The following is a 12,444-nucleotide window of genomic DNA, read 5'->3' as shown; positions in this document are numbered from 1 at the left end:
TAAAGAGTTAGTCGTAAATTATCAGAGTACAGTAGTAAACATCAAGAGTTAAGTCGTAAACATCAAGAAGTTACAGTCGTAAACATTAGTAGTTACAAGTCGTAAACATTAAGAGTTAACAGTCGTAAACATCAAGAGTTACAGTAGTAAACATCAAGAGTTACAGTCGTAATCATCAAGAGTTACAGTCGTTAAACATCAAGAGTTACAGGTCGTAAAATCAAGAGTTACAGTCGTAAACATCAAGAGTTACAGTCGTAAAACATCAGAGTTACAGTCGTAAACATCAAGAGTTAAGTCGTAAACATCAAGAGTTACAGTCGTAAACATCAAGAGTTACAGTCGTAAACAATCAAGATTAAACAGTCGTAAACATCAAAGAGTTACAGTCGTAAACATCAGTAGTGCAGTGTAACATCAAAGAAGTGACACGTCGTAAACATCAAGAGTGACAGTCGTAAACATCAAGAGTGAACAGTCGTAACATCAAGGTGACAGTCGTAAACTTAAGAAGTGACAGTCGTAAACATCAAGAGTGACAGTCCGTAAAATTAAGAGTTAGTAAATATTAAAAGTTACAGTCGTAAACATTAAGAGTTACAGTCGTAAATATTAAGAGTTACAGTCGTAAATTATTAAGAGTTAGTCGCTAAATATCAAGAGTACAGTAGTAAACATTAAGAAGTTACAGTAGTAAACATTAAGAGTTACAGTAGTAAACATAAGAGTTTACAGTAGTAAACATTAAAATTTTACCAGTCGTAAAACATCAGAGTTACAGTCGTTAAAACATCAAGAGTTTACAGTCGTAAACATCAAGAGTTTACAGTCGTAAACATCAAGAGTTTTAAGTCGTAAACATAAGAGTAGTCGTAAACATCCAAGAGTTACAGTCGTAACATCAAGAGTTACAGTCGTAACATCAAGAGTTACAGTCGTAAACATTAAGAGTTACATGTGTAAACCATCAAGAGTTACAGTCGTAAACATCAAGAGTTAAAGTCGTAAACATCAGAGTTACAGTCGTAAACATCAAGAGTTACAGGTCGTAAACATCAAGATTACAGTCGTAAACATCAAGAGTTACAGCGTAAAACATCAAAAGAAGTTTTTACAGTCGTAAACATCAAGAGTTACAGTCACGTAAACATCAAGGTTACAGTCGTAAACATCAAGAGTTACATCGTAAAACATCAAGAGTTAAGTCGTCATCAGAGTTACAGTCGTAAACATCAGAGTTACAGTCGTTAACATCAAGAGTTACAGTCGTAAGCATCAAGAGTTACAGTCGTAACATCAAGAGTTACAGTCGACATCAAGAGTTACAGTCGTAAACATCAAAGAGTTACAGTAGTAAACATGAAGAGTTAGCAGTTAGTAAACATTAAGGGTTTACAGTAGTAAATATTAAGAAGTTTAGATAAATATTAAGAGTTTACAGTAGTAAATATTAAAAGTTACAGTAGTAAACATAAGAGTTACAAGTATAAACGCTATTAAGAGTTACAGTAGTAAACATTAAGAGTTACAGGTAGGAAAACATTAAAGAGTTACAGTAGTAAAACATAAGCGTTACAGTAGTAAACATTAAGAGTTACAGTAGTAAACATTAAGAGTTATCAGTCGTCAAACATCAAGATGACACGTCGTAAACTGGTGACAGAGTAAATATAAGAGTTAGTAATAATTAAGAGTTACAGTAGTAAAATATTAAAAGTTACAGTAGTAAACATTAAGAGTTACAGTAGTAAATCATTAAGAGTTCAGTAGTAAACTATTAAGAGTTACAGTAGTAAACATTAAAGAGTTACAGTAGTAAACATTAAAGAGTAACAGTAGTTAAACATTAAGAGTTAACAGTAGTAAACATTAAGAGTTACAGTAGTAAATATTAAGGGTTACAGTTTAGTAAACAATCAAGAGTTAAGGTAGTAAACATCAAGAGTTACAGTAGTAAATCAAGAGTTACAGTAGTAAACATCAAAGAGTTTAAGTCGTAAACATTCAAGAAGTTACAGTCGTAAACATCAAAGAGTTACAGTCGTAAACATCAAGAGTTACAGTAGTAAACATCAAGAGTTACAAAGTAATAAACATCAAGAGTTACAGTAGTAAACATCAAAGAGTTACCAGTAGTAAATATTGAAGGAGTTTAGTAGTAAATATTTAAGATTACAGTAGTAAACATGCAGCAGTTACAGTAGAAATCATGAAGAGTTACAGTAGTAACATGAAGAAGTTACAGTAATGTAATATTAAGAGTTACAGTAGTAAATTAAAGGTTACAGGTATTAAAATATTAAGAGTTGTAAACCATCAAGAGTTACAGTCCGTAAACATTAAGAGTTAGCAGTCGGTAAACATTAAGAGTTACAGTGTAAACATTAAGAAGTTTACAGTCGTAAACATTAAGAGTTACAGGTCGTAAACGATTAAGAAGTTAGTCGTAAACTTAAGAGTTACAGTGTAAATTATTAAGAGTTACAGTCGTAAACATTAAGAGTTACAGTAGTAAATATTAGAGTTACAGTAGTAAATATAAGAGTTACAGTAGTAAACATTAAGGGTACAGTAGTAAACATTAAGAGTTATTACAGTAGTAAAACATTAAGATTTAGTAAACATTAACCTATATAGTACACTACTTTAAGAACCAGGGCCCTATCCCTATATAGTACACTACTTTAGACCAGAACCTATGTTCCTCATAGTGGACTACTTTAGGCCCGGGCCCTATAGAACCTATATAGTGGCACTAACTTAGACGAGCTCCAGCAGCAGATATTTACACAACAGGTTTCTAGGTCAGAATACACATGGTATATGGAATGAGTATGTTGAAAGTGGTCCGTGTCTCTCACTCTCCATCCTCCCAGTCTCTCACGCTCATCCCGGGGCTGTTTGTGACGTCCTTCAGGATGGCCGTGTAGTTATAGGGTTGGTCCACGGTTCCCTCTCTCTGATGATGGCTGGCCCCACTGGAGCGCAGGTTTGAATGTTCTGGTGCCCTCTCGCAGCTGGGAAAAACATTCCTGAAAGAAAGGGGGAAGAGTTTAGCCTGGTCCAAGATCTATGTGCCATCTGGCCAAAACTGCAGAGTCATGTTTTTATAGCATTCCATAAAGCAAGTGAGAAAATGGATATGATCTGATTGGTCAGCTGATTCAAATGGATTGGATAAGATTGGTCAGCTGATTCAAATGGATATGATCTGATTGGTCCAGCTGATTCAAATGGATTGGATCTGAATTGGTCAGTGATTACAAAAAGCCTTCTTTGTGTCATCTTGGTTGACATGACAACAACCATAAGGAGCTGGCAAGACGCACAAACGGATCTGTAACCAGGCTTAGGGAAGGGTGTCACTCATCACAAGTAGCCAAGGGTGTCAACCATGTCTATAAGGTGTCAACGGCATGTCTAAGGGTGTCAACCATGTCTAAAGGGTGTCAACCATGTCTAAAGGGTGTCAACCATGTATAAAGGGTGTCAACCATGGTTAAAGGGTGTCAACCATGTCTAAAGGGTGTCAACCATGTTCTATGGTTCCCTGAGATTTGAAACAAAGCGGGGTAAAAGACAACTCACTCTGGAACGAATCAAGGGATATTTTTCAAGGATCCCTGCGGATCTTATTCCTGTTCAAAAACAGCAAGAGCTCAAAAAGCACTCCTGTGGGGAGAGAGAGGGGGAGAGGGAGGGTGTGGGTGAGAGAGGGGACGGTGTGGGGAGAGAGAAGGGGAGGGGAGGGCGTGGGGAGGAGAGGGGACGGTGTGGGGAGGGCGTGGGGAGAGAGGGGACGTGTGGGGGAGAGAGAGGGGAGGGGGAGAGAGGGAGGGGGGGGGAGAGAGGAGGGGTGGGAGAAAGGGGAGAAGGGGGGACTGTTTGAAGCCCTCGTACCTCCTTTAAAAATGTTAAATAATGTTACAAAGGGACTGAATAACGAGGCTGACAGGGGAGAGTCAGCCAGAAAAACAACACTCATACTAGAGGATAGTGCATGTCTCCCCAGTCTCTATGTACCGGCCAAGTGAGAGGTAAACAAGTCAAGACTCATACTGGAGGATAGTGTCATGTCCTCCCCCAGTTCTCTATGACCCAAGGAGGCAGGTAAACAAGTCAAGACTCATACTGGAGAATATGTCAATGTCTCCCCAGTCTCTATGACCCCAAGGAGCAGGTAACAAGTCAAGACTCATACTGGAGATAGTGTCATTGTTCCCCCAGTTCTCTAATGACCAAAGGAGCAGGTAAACAAGATCAAGAACTATCATACTGGAGATAAGTGTCATGTCTCCCCCAGTCTTCATGTACCGTCCAAGGAGCAGTGTAAACAAGTAAGACTCATACTGGAGATAGTGTTCATGTCTCCCCGATAACCAGTCTCTATGAACCCAAGGAGCAGGTAAACAATCAAACACTCATACTTACAGGGCAAGGCTAACTCAGTGGTGTAGCATACAGTTCACAGCAGACGGGAAGCAGGCCGAGGGCTTGGACAAGGAACATAGAGCAGTCTGGAGCACCTGCAGCTGTGGAAGGGTACCTGGCCATCGTCCGGTTTAATACACCTCCACCAACTACAGGGATGGAAGAGAGGGAGGGAGAGAGGGAAGAGGGAGGGGTGGGAAGTAGGGAAGGGGAGGGAGAAGAGGGAGGGGAGAGAGGGAAGAGGGAGGGGGCGGAGAGAGGGAGAGGGGGGGAGAGAGGGAAAGAGGGAGGGGAGGGAGAGAGGAGAGGGAGGGAGAGAGGAGGGAGAGAGGGAGGGAGAGGGGAGGTGGGAGGGTAAGAGAGGGAGGGGAGGGAGAGAGGGAGGGGAGGGAGAGGAGGGGGGGAGGGAGCAGGAGGAGGGAGAGAGGGGAGTGGAGGGAGAGAGGGAGGGGAGGGAAGGGGGTGGGAGGGGAGAAGGGAAGGGGTGGGGAGGCGAGAGCTACAGGTAGGAAAGGGTGAGGGAAAATAAGACAGTGGATAGGGAAACCATACCAAGACGTTGGATGGCAATTTAAAAACGAATGGTTGTCCTGTTCCACTGTATCTTAGCTCTCAACTTAGTAGTAACTGAATACTTCGCTAGCTAATTTGTTACCGTAAACTAGGCATAGTAGACTAACTATGACACTGTAGCGAGCTATAAGTATCTGTAACGTTCAAATCCTAATAGATGTTACAAACACAGAGTACCATCTTTGTTACAATCTAGCTGGCTAAAATACGTGGGCTCACGTCCAATATGAAAAATTGGAAAAAGGCAACTTCAACAATGAAAGTGCAGTCATTGAAATTCCATGAGACTTCTCTTGGCTAAGTTTCCATGTCGGAATCCTACTGTTGGGCAAACTGCAGCTAACTACTAGCTAAACTGGGAACATGAAGATAACTTGGCTAACAAGCAAGCTACCGAAACATGACTTGAGACTGACAATGCTTTTCCGCCACGTACCTGCTAACTACAGTATAGAGAGCCATCATGTCATTTTGAAGAGAGTGAATTAGCATAATAAACATATGTGACACTTATAGAAAAAGGTTCGTTTTATTGGTTGCTAGCTATGCCATATCTTGACTGGGTTATGTTAGCTGTATGTTTCTGGGGGAGGGGAATAGGTTGGTTGGCTAGTTAGCCCTAGGGCATAAGATTAGAGAAAAGGAGCTGGCCTAGCTAGCTAACGTTTAGCTGTTTCGAGCCCTGTACTGGAAAACCAAGTCTTTCGCTTTCCCAGGTTGGATACCATTCATTTCGTACCTTACAGAACCGTAACAGTATAACTTGCTTTGAAGTCCGTATTCCTTCACTTTGAGTTACTGACAAATCAAACTCTCCATATTCTTTTTTAAAACCCTCAACTCAAATTCACTTCTCTCTTTCGCCATACCTGCTTGTCTTGCCTAGCGCGTAGCTACAAGCGACGAAACGCGACTGTCCAAGCCTAGCGTATCGCGTCGAGAAGATTCGATTGGATGATATTCACGTCTGTATTGCTTACAGGCGGGAAAAATATCGTCTTGTGATTGAGGACACTGCACCTCTACTCCACAAAAAACGCCCTCCATTGAAGGTATCTTGTGTTTTATATTGGTTACATTGGAACATTGTTGCAACGTGTTTGATACGTTTCTTGTACGTTCTCACACAGCTAATATTGATGAGTCAATTAGTGATTTTTATCTCTCCTGTGTCTCTTACGTCAGAACGGCGCGTATGATCAAAACCATGGTATACCTTTCCATTTCCGTTGATTGGTTGTCATGAGAATAATATTGGATTTGTGCTCAGTTATTAATAACAGGTGACACCAAGCGCCGCCTGACCTAAAAAATCTATCCCTACTGTCTTGGTTAAAGGAATCAGTTCTGGCTGTTGATTCCATAAGGACTAGGTCGCAGTTTGGAGCAGCAGGTGACCAATGCTTATGACTGCTTTATTATGGAATCGCTTTGAAAAAACCTTGCGCATCCTTTAGTTTGTCAACAATTGGGTTTATGCAAGTTATTTTTTTTAAATCTACTTTACCTCCTTATTCTCTGCATTTTAAACCGTACTCCTGTAAGGATATTTGTAACCTGGAATTGCATGTCTTTATAACTTATACGTGTGCCGATGTGATATAACAGCCGAAGAGGCGAGTCTGGACCCTTTGAGAAGAACGGTGGTTCATACTAAGCCCTAACCTTTGAGAAGAGTGTCTTCTCTTTCATCCTCAGGTAATTGATCGCTCTCATGCATCATGTCTTATTGGATTCCGATCTTGTTTTGGCATGAGGGACTTGGTGGCGGCGTCGCAGGGGTTCGTCTGGAGGGAGTGGGTGCAGAGCTCCACACAGAACTGGAGACCATCCTTTCCCAGCTGGGAAAGACAGGAATAGAACAGAAGGGGGTCAGTGAATTACCCCTGCCATAAACACACACACATTTTTATATACATATATACACACACACATACTTATATACATACATATATACACACAGTCAGGTCCAAAATGATTCGCACCCTTGATAAAGATGAGAAACAAATACTAAATCAAACATACAAATACTGAGCAAATTGTTTATTATATACTAATACCATTTGCCAGAGAAAGAGATTGTTTAACAAGTAGTATTTTAGTAGTATTCACTCACCCTGCGAGGACAACAGCACTGAGCTGTTCTCTAAAAAGGTTTTTCTTTTTTATCAGATAGGAGAACACATTGGGATGAATCTTAGCTCACTCCTCCATACAGAATCTGCCCAGATCCTTGATATCCTTCATCTGCACTTTATGGATGGTCCTCTTCAATTCAAAACCCACAAGTTTTCAATGAGTTTCAAGTCCAGAGACTGACGGACATTGCTAAATGTAGTTTTTTTTTTGTTGTCAATTTTGATGTATGGTTGGGGTTATTGCCTTGCGGCAAAGTCTTTGCCTCCTGGCAGAGGCAACCAGATTTTTAACCTGGGTAAAATGTCCGGGTACAGGTTAAAAACTGAAGATGCCGTTGATCTTAACAAGAGCAGACCTGCCAACCCTGTTCAAGTTAAGAGTACCAGAGACGCAGCTCGGGCCCCGAATTGGAGACGCAGCGCGGGCCCCGAATTGGAGACGTAGCGCGGGCCCCGAATTGGAGACGCAGCGCGGGCTCCGAATTGGTGACGCAGCGCGGGCCCCGAATTGGAGACGCAGCGCGGGCTCCGAATTGGAGACGTAGCGCGGGCCCCGAATTGGAGACGTAGCGCGGGCCCCGAATTGGAGACGCAGCGCGGGCCCCGAATTGGAGACGTAGNTCCAGTAGCCAACGGGGTTTCCTACCCCTCCGTTTGGGACGTTTCTTCTCCGAGAGTCTGGTCATGTGCCTATGTGGTCTGTGACCGACTTGACTGGCCAGGTTCTCCTGCGCCATGTCCAGTTGTCTGAAGGACCGTCTGACAGAGGAGGTCTCGGCTGACGMCTCTGTTGTTTTGACAGATGACCGCGGTCCCGGCTTCGGCCCGGGCTTCCTCCCTCTTCTTTTTATTACAGGTTGTTCCTCGACAACAGGGGGTTCAGCCAGCTTCTCTATCTTAGCTTTCGCCGTCACATGATTAACAGGCTGCTGCTGCGGCTCGACAACAGAGGTCTTTTCCAACCTTTGAGCTTTGACACGTTTGGCTGCCACCGGCGCCGTGGAAACGTGATTCTTCTCTTCTTTTTGGAACCGCCTTTTGGGCGCCGTTACCTGGTGAAAGGGTTTAATCTGAACGTGTTTCTGTGCTGGTTTAGTCTGWACTGGTTTAGTCTCTACATGTTCAGGCTGCACACGCTCTGACAGGTCAGCGCTCCAGCTGCRACAGGGCTCTTTGGTGACGGTGCTGCAGTAGTTGGACACCCACCCATCATCCTCCATCATCATACTTGCCAACKCCGCCTTCTTCTCGCTCATCAGCTTCAGGCAGTTGGTCCGGAGATTCAAAAGGTTCCAGAACTCTGGATCGAAGTAGAGACCTCTCTTCAGGGTCTGGAGGATCTCAAAGCGGATGTGGTTCCCGATGGGACCGGCTTCGGCGTGGTACTCCTGGTCGGGGTGCGTGTAGAGGAGGAACACCGTTTTGTAGGCCTCCACGGTGCGCTCCAGGAAGAAGACGAGGAGGGCGCAGGCCCGGCAGACCTCCAGGTCGTTGGGGAGGAGGTAGGCTACCGTCTTGTAGATGAGGGACTTGGTGGCGGCGTCGCAGKGGTTCGTCTGGAGGGAGTGGGTGCAGAGCTCCACACAGAACTGGAGACCATCCTTTCCCAGCTGGGAGAGCAAGACAGAAATAGAACAGAAGGAGGTCAGTGAATTACCCCTGCCATACACACACAGTCAGGTCCAGAATTATTGGCACCCTTGATAAAGATGAGAAACTAAATCAAACATACAAATACTGAGCAAATTGTTTATTACATTATTATATACTAATACCATTTCTCAGAGAAAGAGATTGTTTAACAAGTAGTATTTTTTGTCTCAAAGAGACAAGGTCAAAATGATTTGCACACCTGGTTCTCAATCCCTCACCCTGCGAGGAACACGGCACTGAGCCGTTCTATAAAAAGGTTTTTTTAAATCAGATTGGAGAACACATTGGGATGAATCTTAGCTCACTCCTCCATACAGAATCTGCCCAGATCCTTGATATCCTTCCTCTGCACTTTATGGACGGTCCTCTTCAATTCAAAACCCACAGGTTTTCAATGAGGTTCAAGTCCAGAGACTGACGGACATTGCTAAATGTAGTTCGTTTTTTTTGTCAATTTTGATGTATGGTTGGGGTTATTGCCTTGCGGCAAAGTTTTTGCCTCCTGGCAGAGGCAACCAGATTTTTAACCTGGGTAAAATGTCCGGGTACTGGTTAAAAACTGAAGATGCTGTTGACCTTAACAAGAGCAGACCTGCCAACCCTGTACAACTTTTTAAGAGTACCAGACGAGCACGCCCCGAATGGGAGACGTAGAGCACGCCCCGAATGGGAGACGTAGAGCACGCCCCGAATCGGAGACGTAGAGCACGCCCCGAATCGGAGACGTAGCGGCGGTTGCCCACCGAATTGGAGACGTAGCGCGGCGCCCCGAATTGGAAGACGCAGCGCGGGCCCGCGGAATTGGAGACGTTAGCGCGGGCCCCGAATTGGAGACGTAGCGCGGGCCCCGAATTGGAGACGCAGCGCGGGCTCCGAATTGGAGACGTAGGCGCGGCCCGAATTGGAGACGTAGCGCGGGCCCCGAATTGGAGACGCAGCGCGGGCCCCCGAATTGGAGACGTAGCGCGGGCCCGCGAATTGGAGACGTAGCGCGGGCCCCGAATGTGGAGAACGAGCGCGGGCCCCGAATTGGAGACGTCAGCGACGGGCCCCGAATTGGAGACGTAGCAGCGGGCCCGAATTGGAGACGTAGGCGCGGCCCCGAATTGGAAGACGTAGCGCGGGCCCCGAATTGGAGACGTAGCGCGGGCCCCGAATTGGAGACGTAGAGCGCCCCGGAATCAGAAGACGTAAGCGCGGGCCCCGAATTGGAGACGTAGCGCTGGTCTGCGTGGACAAAGAGCTGTATTTACAGGTGATCAGACCAAAGCACCAGGTTCCAATCCAAGTTCCAGTGTTTAACAAACTCCAGCCTTTACATTTGGTGGATGACATGAAAATAGAGCTCTTTGGACACACACACACACCAGCGGTGGTGTTGAAACCAGAACACATAAGCAGAGACAAAAACCAACATGGCTACTTAGAACAAGTCTCAATGTCGATATATTTCCGCAAAAGGTGAGGTTTTGAAAAACAGGGGTGCCAATAATTATGACCCAACCCTTCTATGAGTGAAAAAAATAAAAGAATTTTACTTGTTAAACTAAAATCTTTCTCTGAGCGATTGTATACAAGTATAAAATAATATCAAAATGTTTTGGAGAATACAATATAGGTCAGTATTTGTATCATGTATTTAACCAGTCTTTGTTGCTCATCCTCATCAAAAGGTGTCCGTTTTTTGACTGTACATAGAAAAACAATCATACTAAAGAGTCGGCCTAATCATGATCAGCGTCTGTGTCCCCAAAAAAGGTAAACTATTCCCTATATACTATAGTGTGCTATTTTTAACCAGGGACCATAAATAGGGGGCCATTTGAGCCACACCCCAGCATCACGCTAAGCTGATGGTATTTTTAGTATTTTTTATTTAACTAGGTAAGCCAGTTAAGAACAAATTCTTATTTACAATGACAGCCTACCGGGGAACAGTGGGTTAACTGCCTTGTTCAGGGGGCAGAACGACAGATTTGTACCTTGTCAGCTCGGGGGATTCGATCTTGCAACCTTTCGGTTACTAAATCCAACACTCATGTTTGTTTGTCAGTTCAACACAATTCTCTAGTCGAACCAAAAAGAGGTCAGGGCTTCTATTCGTATCTCCAGTAATCAGATAAAACAGTGGAAAAACAAAAAGGCTCTGATATGTAGAAACAGAAAGCATAAAAATAACTAAAATGGGGTACACGTAACAAATTCCTCTACAAGCATCTAAAGAACGCTGACCTAAGCCAAGCCACCTTAGCGAGGTACAACCCAAATCAAAAACAGCTTATTACATCCTCCTCTACCACAACAACTCCATTACATCTGAACAAACAAAATGGCAGCTGGAATTTTAGCAATAAAAAAAAATCAACAATCACAGGAGTTCGTGGCTCACCTCTGCAAGGATCACTCTAATGAAAGAGAATATTGATCTGATGTTGGTGGCGGACAGCATCAACCGATGASWCTCTTCCAGGAAGGCCTGTTTGGAAGGCTTGACTCGCAGATGGAGTCGACTCCATACGAACACCAAATCCCTGGAAGAGGAAGTGAATCAATAACAAAATTATTAAAAATCACACTTCAATTTAATAAAAGGTTTCATTATTATTGTGCTTTTTTTTTTAAAGTCAGTTTATATACTTCTTAGTTGACTAAATTTTAAAAAGAATGGTTTTCCGATTAAATAGTGAGTCTCGCGACTGGGAGGAAGTAGGAAGTGTGAAGATCAATCAAATCATCCAATGTTGATCTATAAGGCACGCTTTAAATTGTCAACAGTTATCACACGGTGAGAACGTAACGAGGCCTAGAAAACCCAAACTTATCCACACGGTGCAGAGCGGTAACCAGGCCCCTATAGAAAACCCCAAACTTATCAAGATGACACGGGCAGAACGATAACCAGCCTAGAAAACCACCCAAACTTTCACACTGGTGCAGAAGCGGTAACCAGGCCTAGAAAAACCCGAAACTTAAATCACACCGGTGACAGAAAACGGTATAAACCAGGCCTAGAAAACCCCAAACTTATCCCAAGAGCAGAAAAACGGTAACAGCGCCTAGAAACCCCAAACTTATCATCACGGTGCAGAGCGGTAACTCAGGCCTAGAAAACCCCAAACTTACATATTCACACGGTGCAGAACGGTACCCGGCTAGAAAACCCTCAAACTTAATCAACAGGGTGCAAGAACGGTACCACGTGCCTAGAAACCCGAAACTTAATCACACGGTGCAGAACGGGTAACCAGGCCTAGAAAACCCAAACTTATCACACTGGTGCTAGAGAACGTGTAACGCAGGTAGACCTGACCCAAACGTATCACAACGGTGGCAGAAACACGTAACAGGCCTAGAAAACCCAAACTTATCAACATCGGTGCATGAGCGGTAAAACTCAGCCGCTAGAAAACCCCAAACTTATCACACGGTGCCAGGAACGGTTAACAGGCCTAGAAAACCCCAAAACTTTATCACCGGATGCAGGAGCGGTAACCAGGCCTGAAAACCAAACTTATCACACGGTGCAGCAGGGTAACGCGGCCTAGAAAACCCAAACCTTATCAACACGGTTGCAGAACGGTAACCAGGCCTAGAAAACCAAACTTATCACACGGTGCAGAACGGTAACCAGGCCCGTAGAAAAACCCCA

The 12,444-nt window shown here is 44.0% G+C and overlaps 1 protein-coding gene across 1 annotated transcript in view; it reads right to left on the bottom strand.

Annotated features, from left to right (window-relative positions):
• Positions 1–2,857: 2,857 nt before the first annotated feature.
• LOC112072309 (uncharacterized) overlaps positions 2,858–12,444 on the bottom strand; it is a 15,733-nt gene continuing 6,146 nt past the window's right edge. The window contains exons 3-5 of the mRNA XM_024139709.1: positions 11,185–11,326; positions 7,527–8,752; positions 2,858–3,017 (exon numbers count right to left, since the gene is read on the bottom strand). Coding sequence (XP_023995477.1) covers positions 2,858–3,017; positions 7,527–8,752; positions 11,185–11,326 — 1,528 coding nt within the window. The remainder of the gene's footprint in view (positions 3,018–7,526; positions 8,753–11,184; positions 11,327–12,444) is intronic.

Source organism: Salvelinus sp. IW2-2015, unplaced genomic scaffold (genome assembly GCF_002910315.2).
Source record: "Salvelinus sp. IW2-2015 unplaced genomic scaffold, ASM291031v2 Un_scaffold1887, whole genome shotgun sequence".
NCBI classification, from domain to species: Eukaryota; Metazoa; Chordata; class Actinopteri; order Salmoniformes; family Salmonidae; genus Salvelinus; species Salvelinus sp. IW2-2015.
Note: the sequence above shows the minus strand (reverse complement) of the source record. Positions and strands in the feature narration are given on the sequence as shown.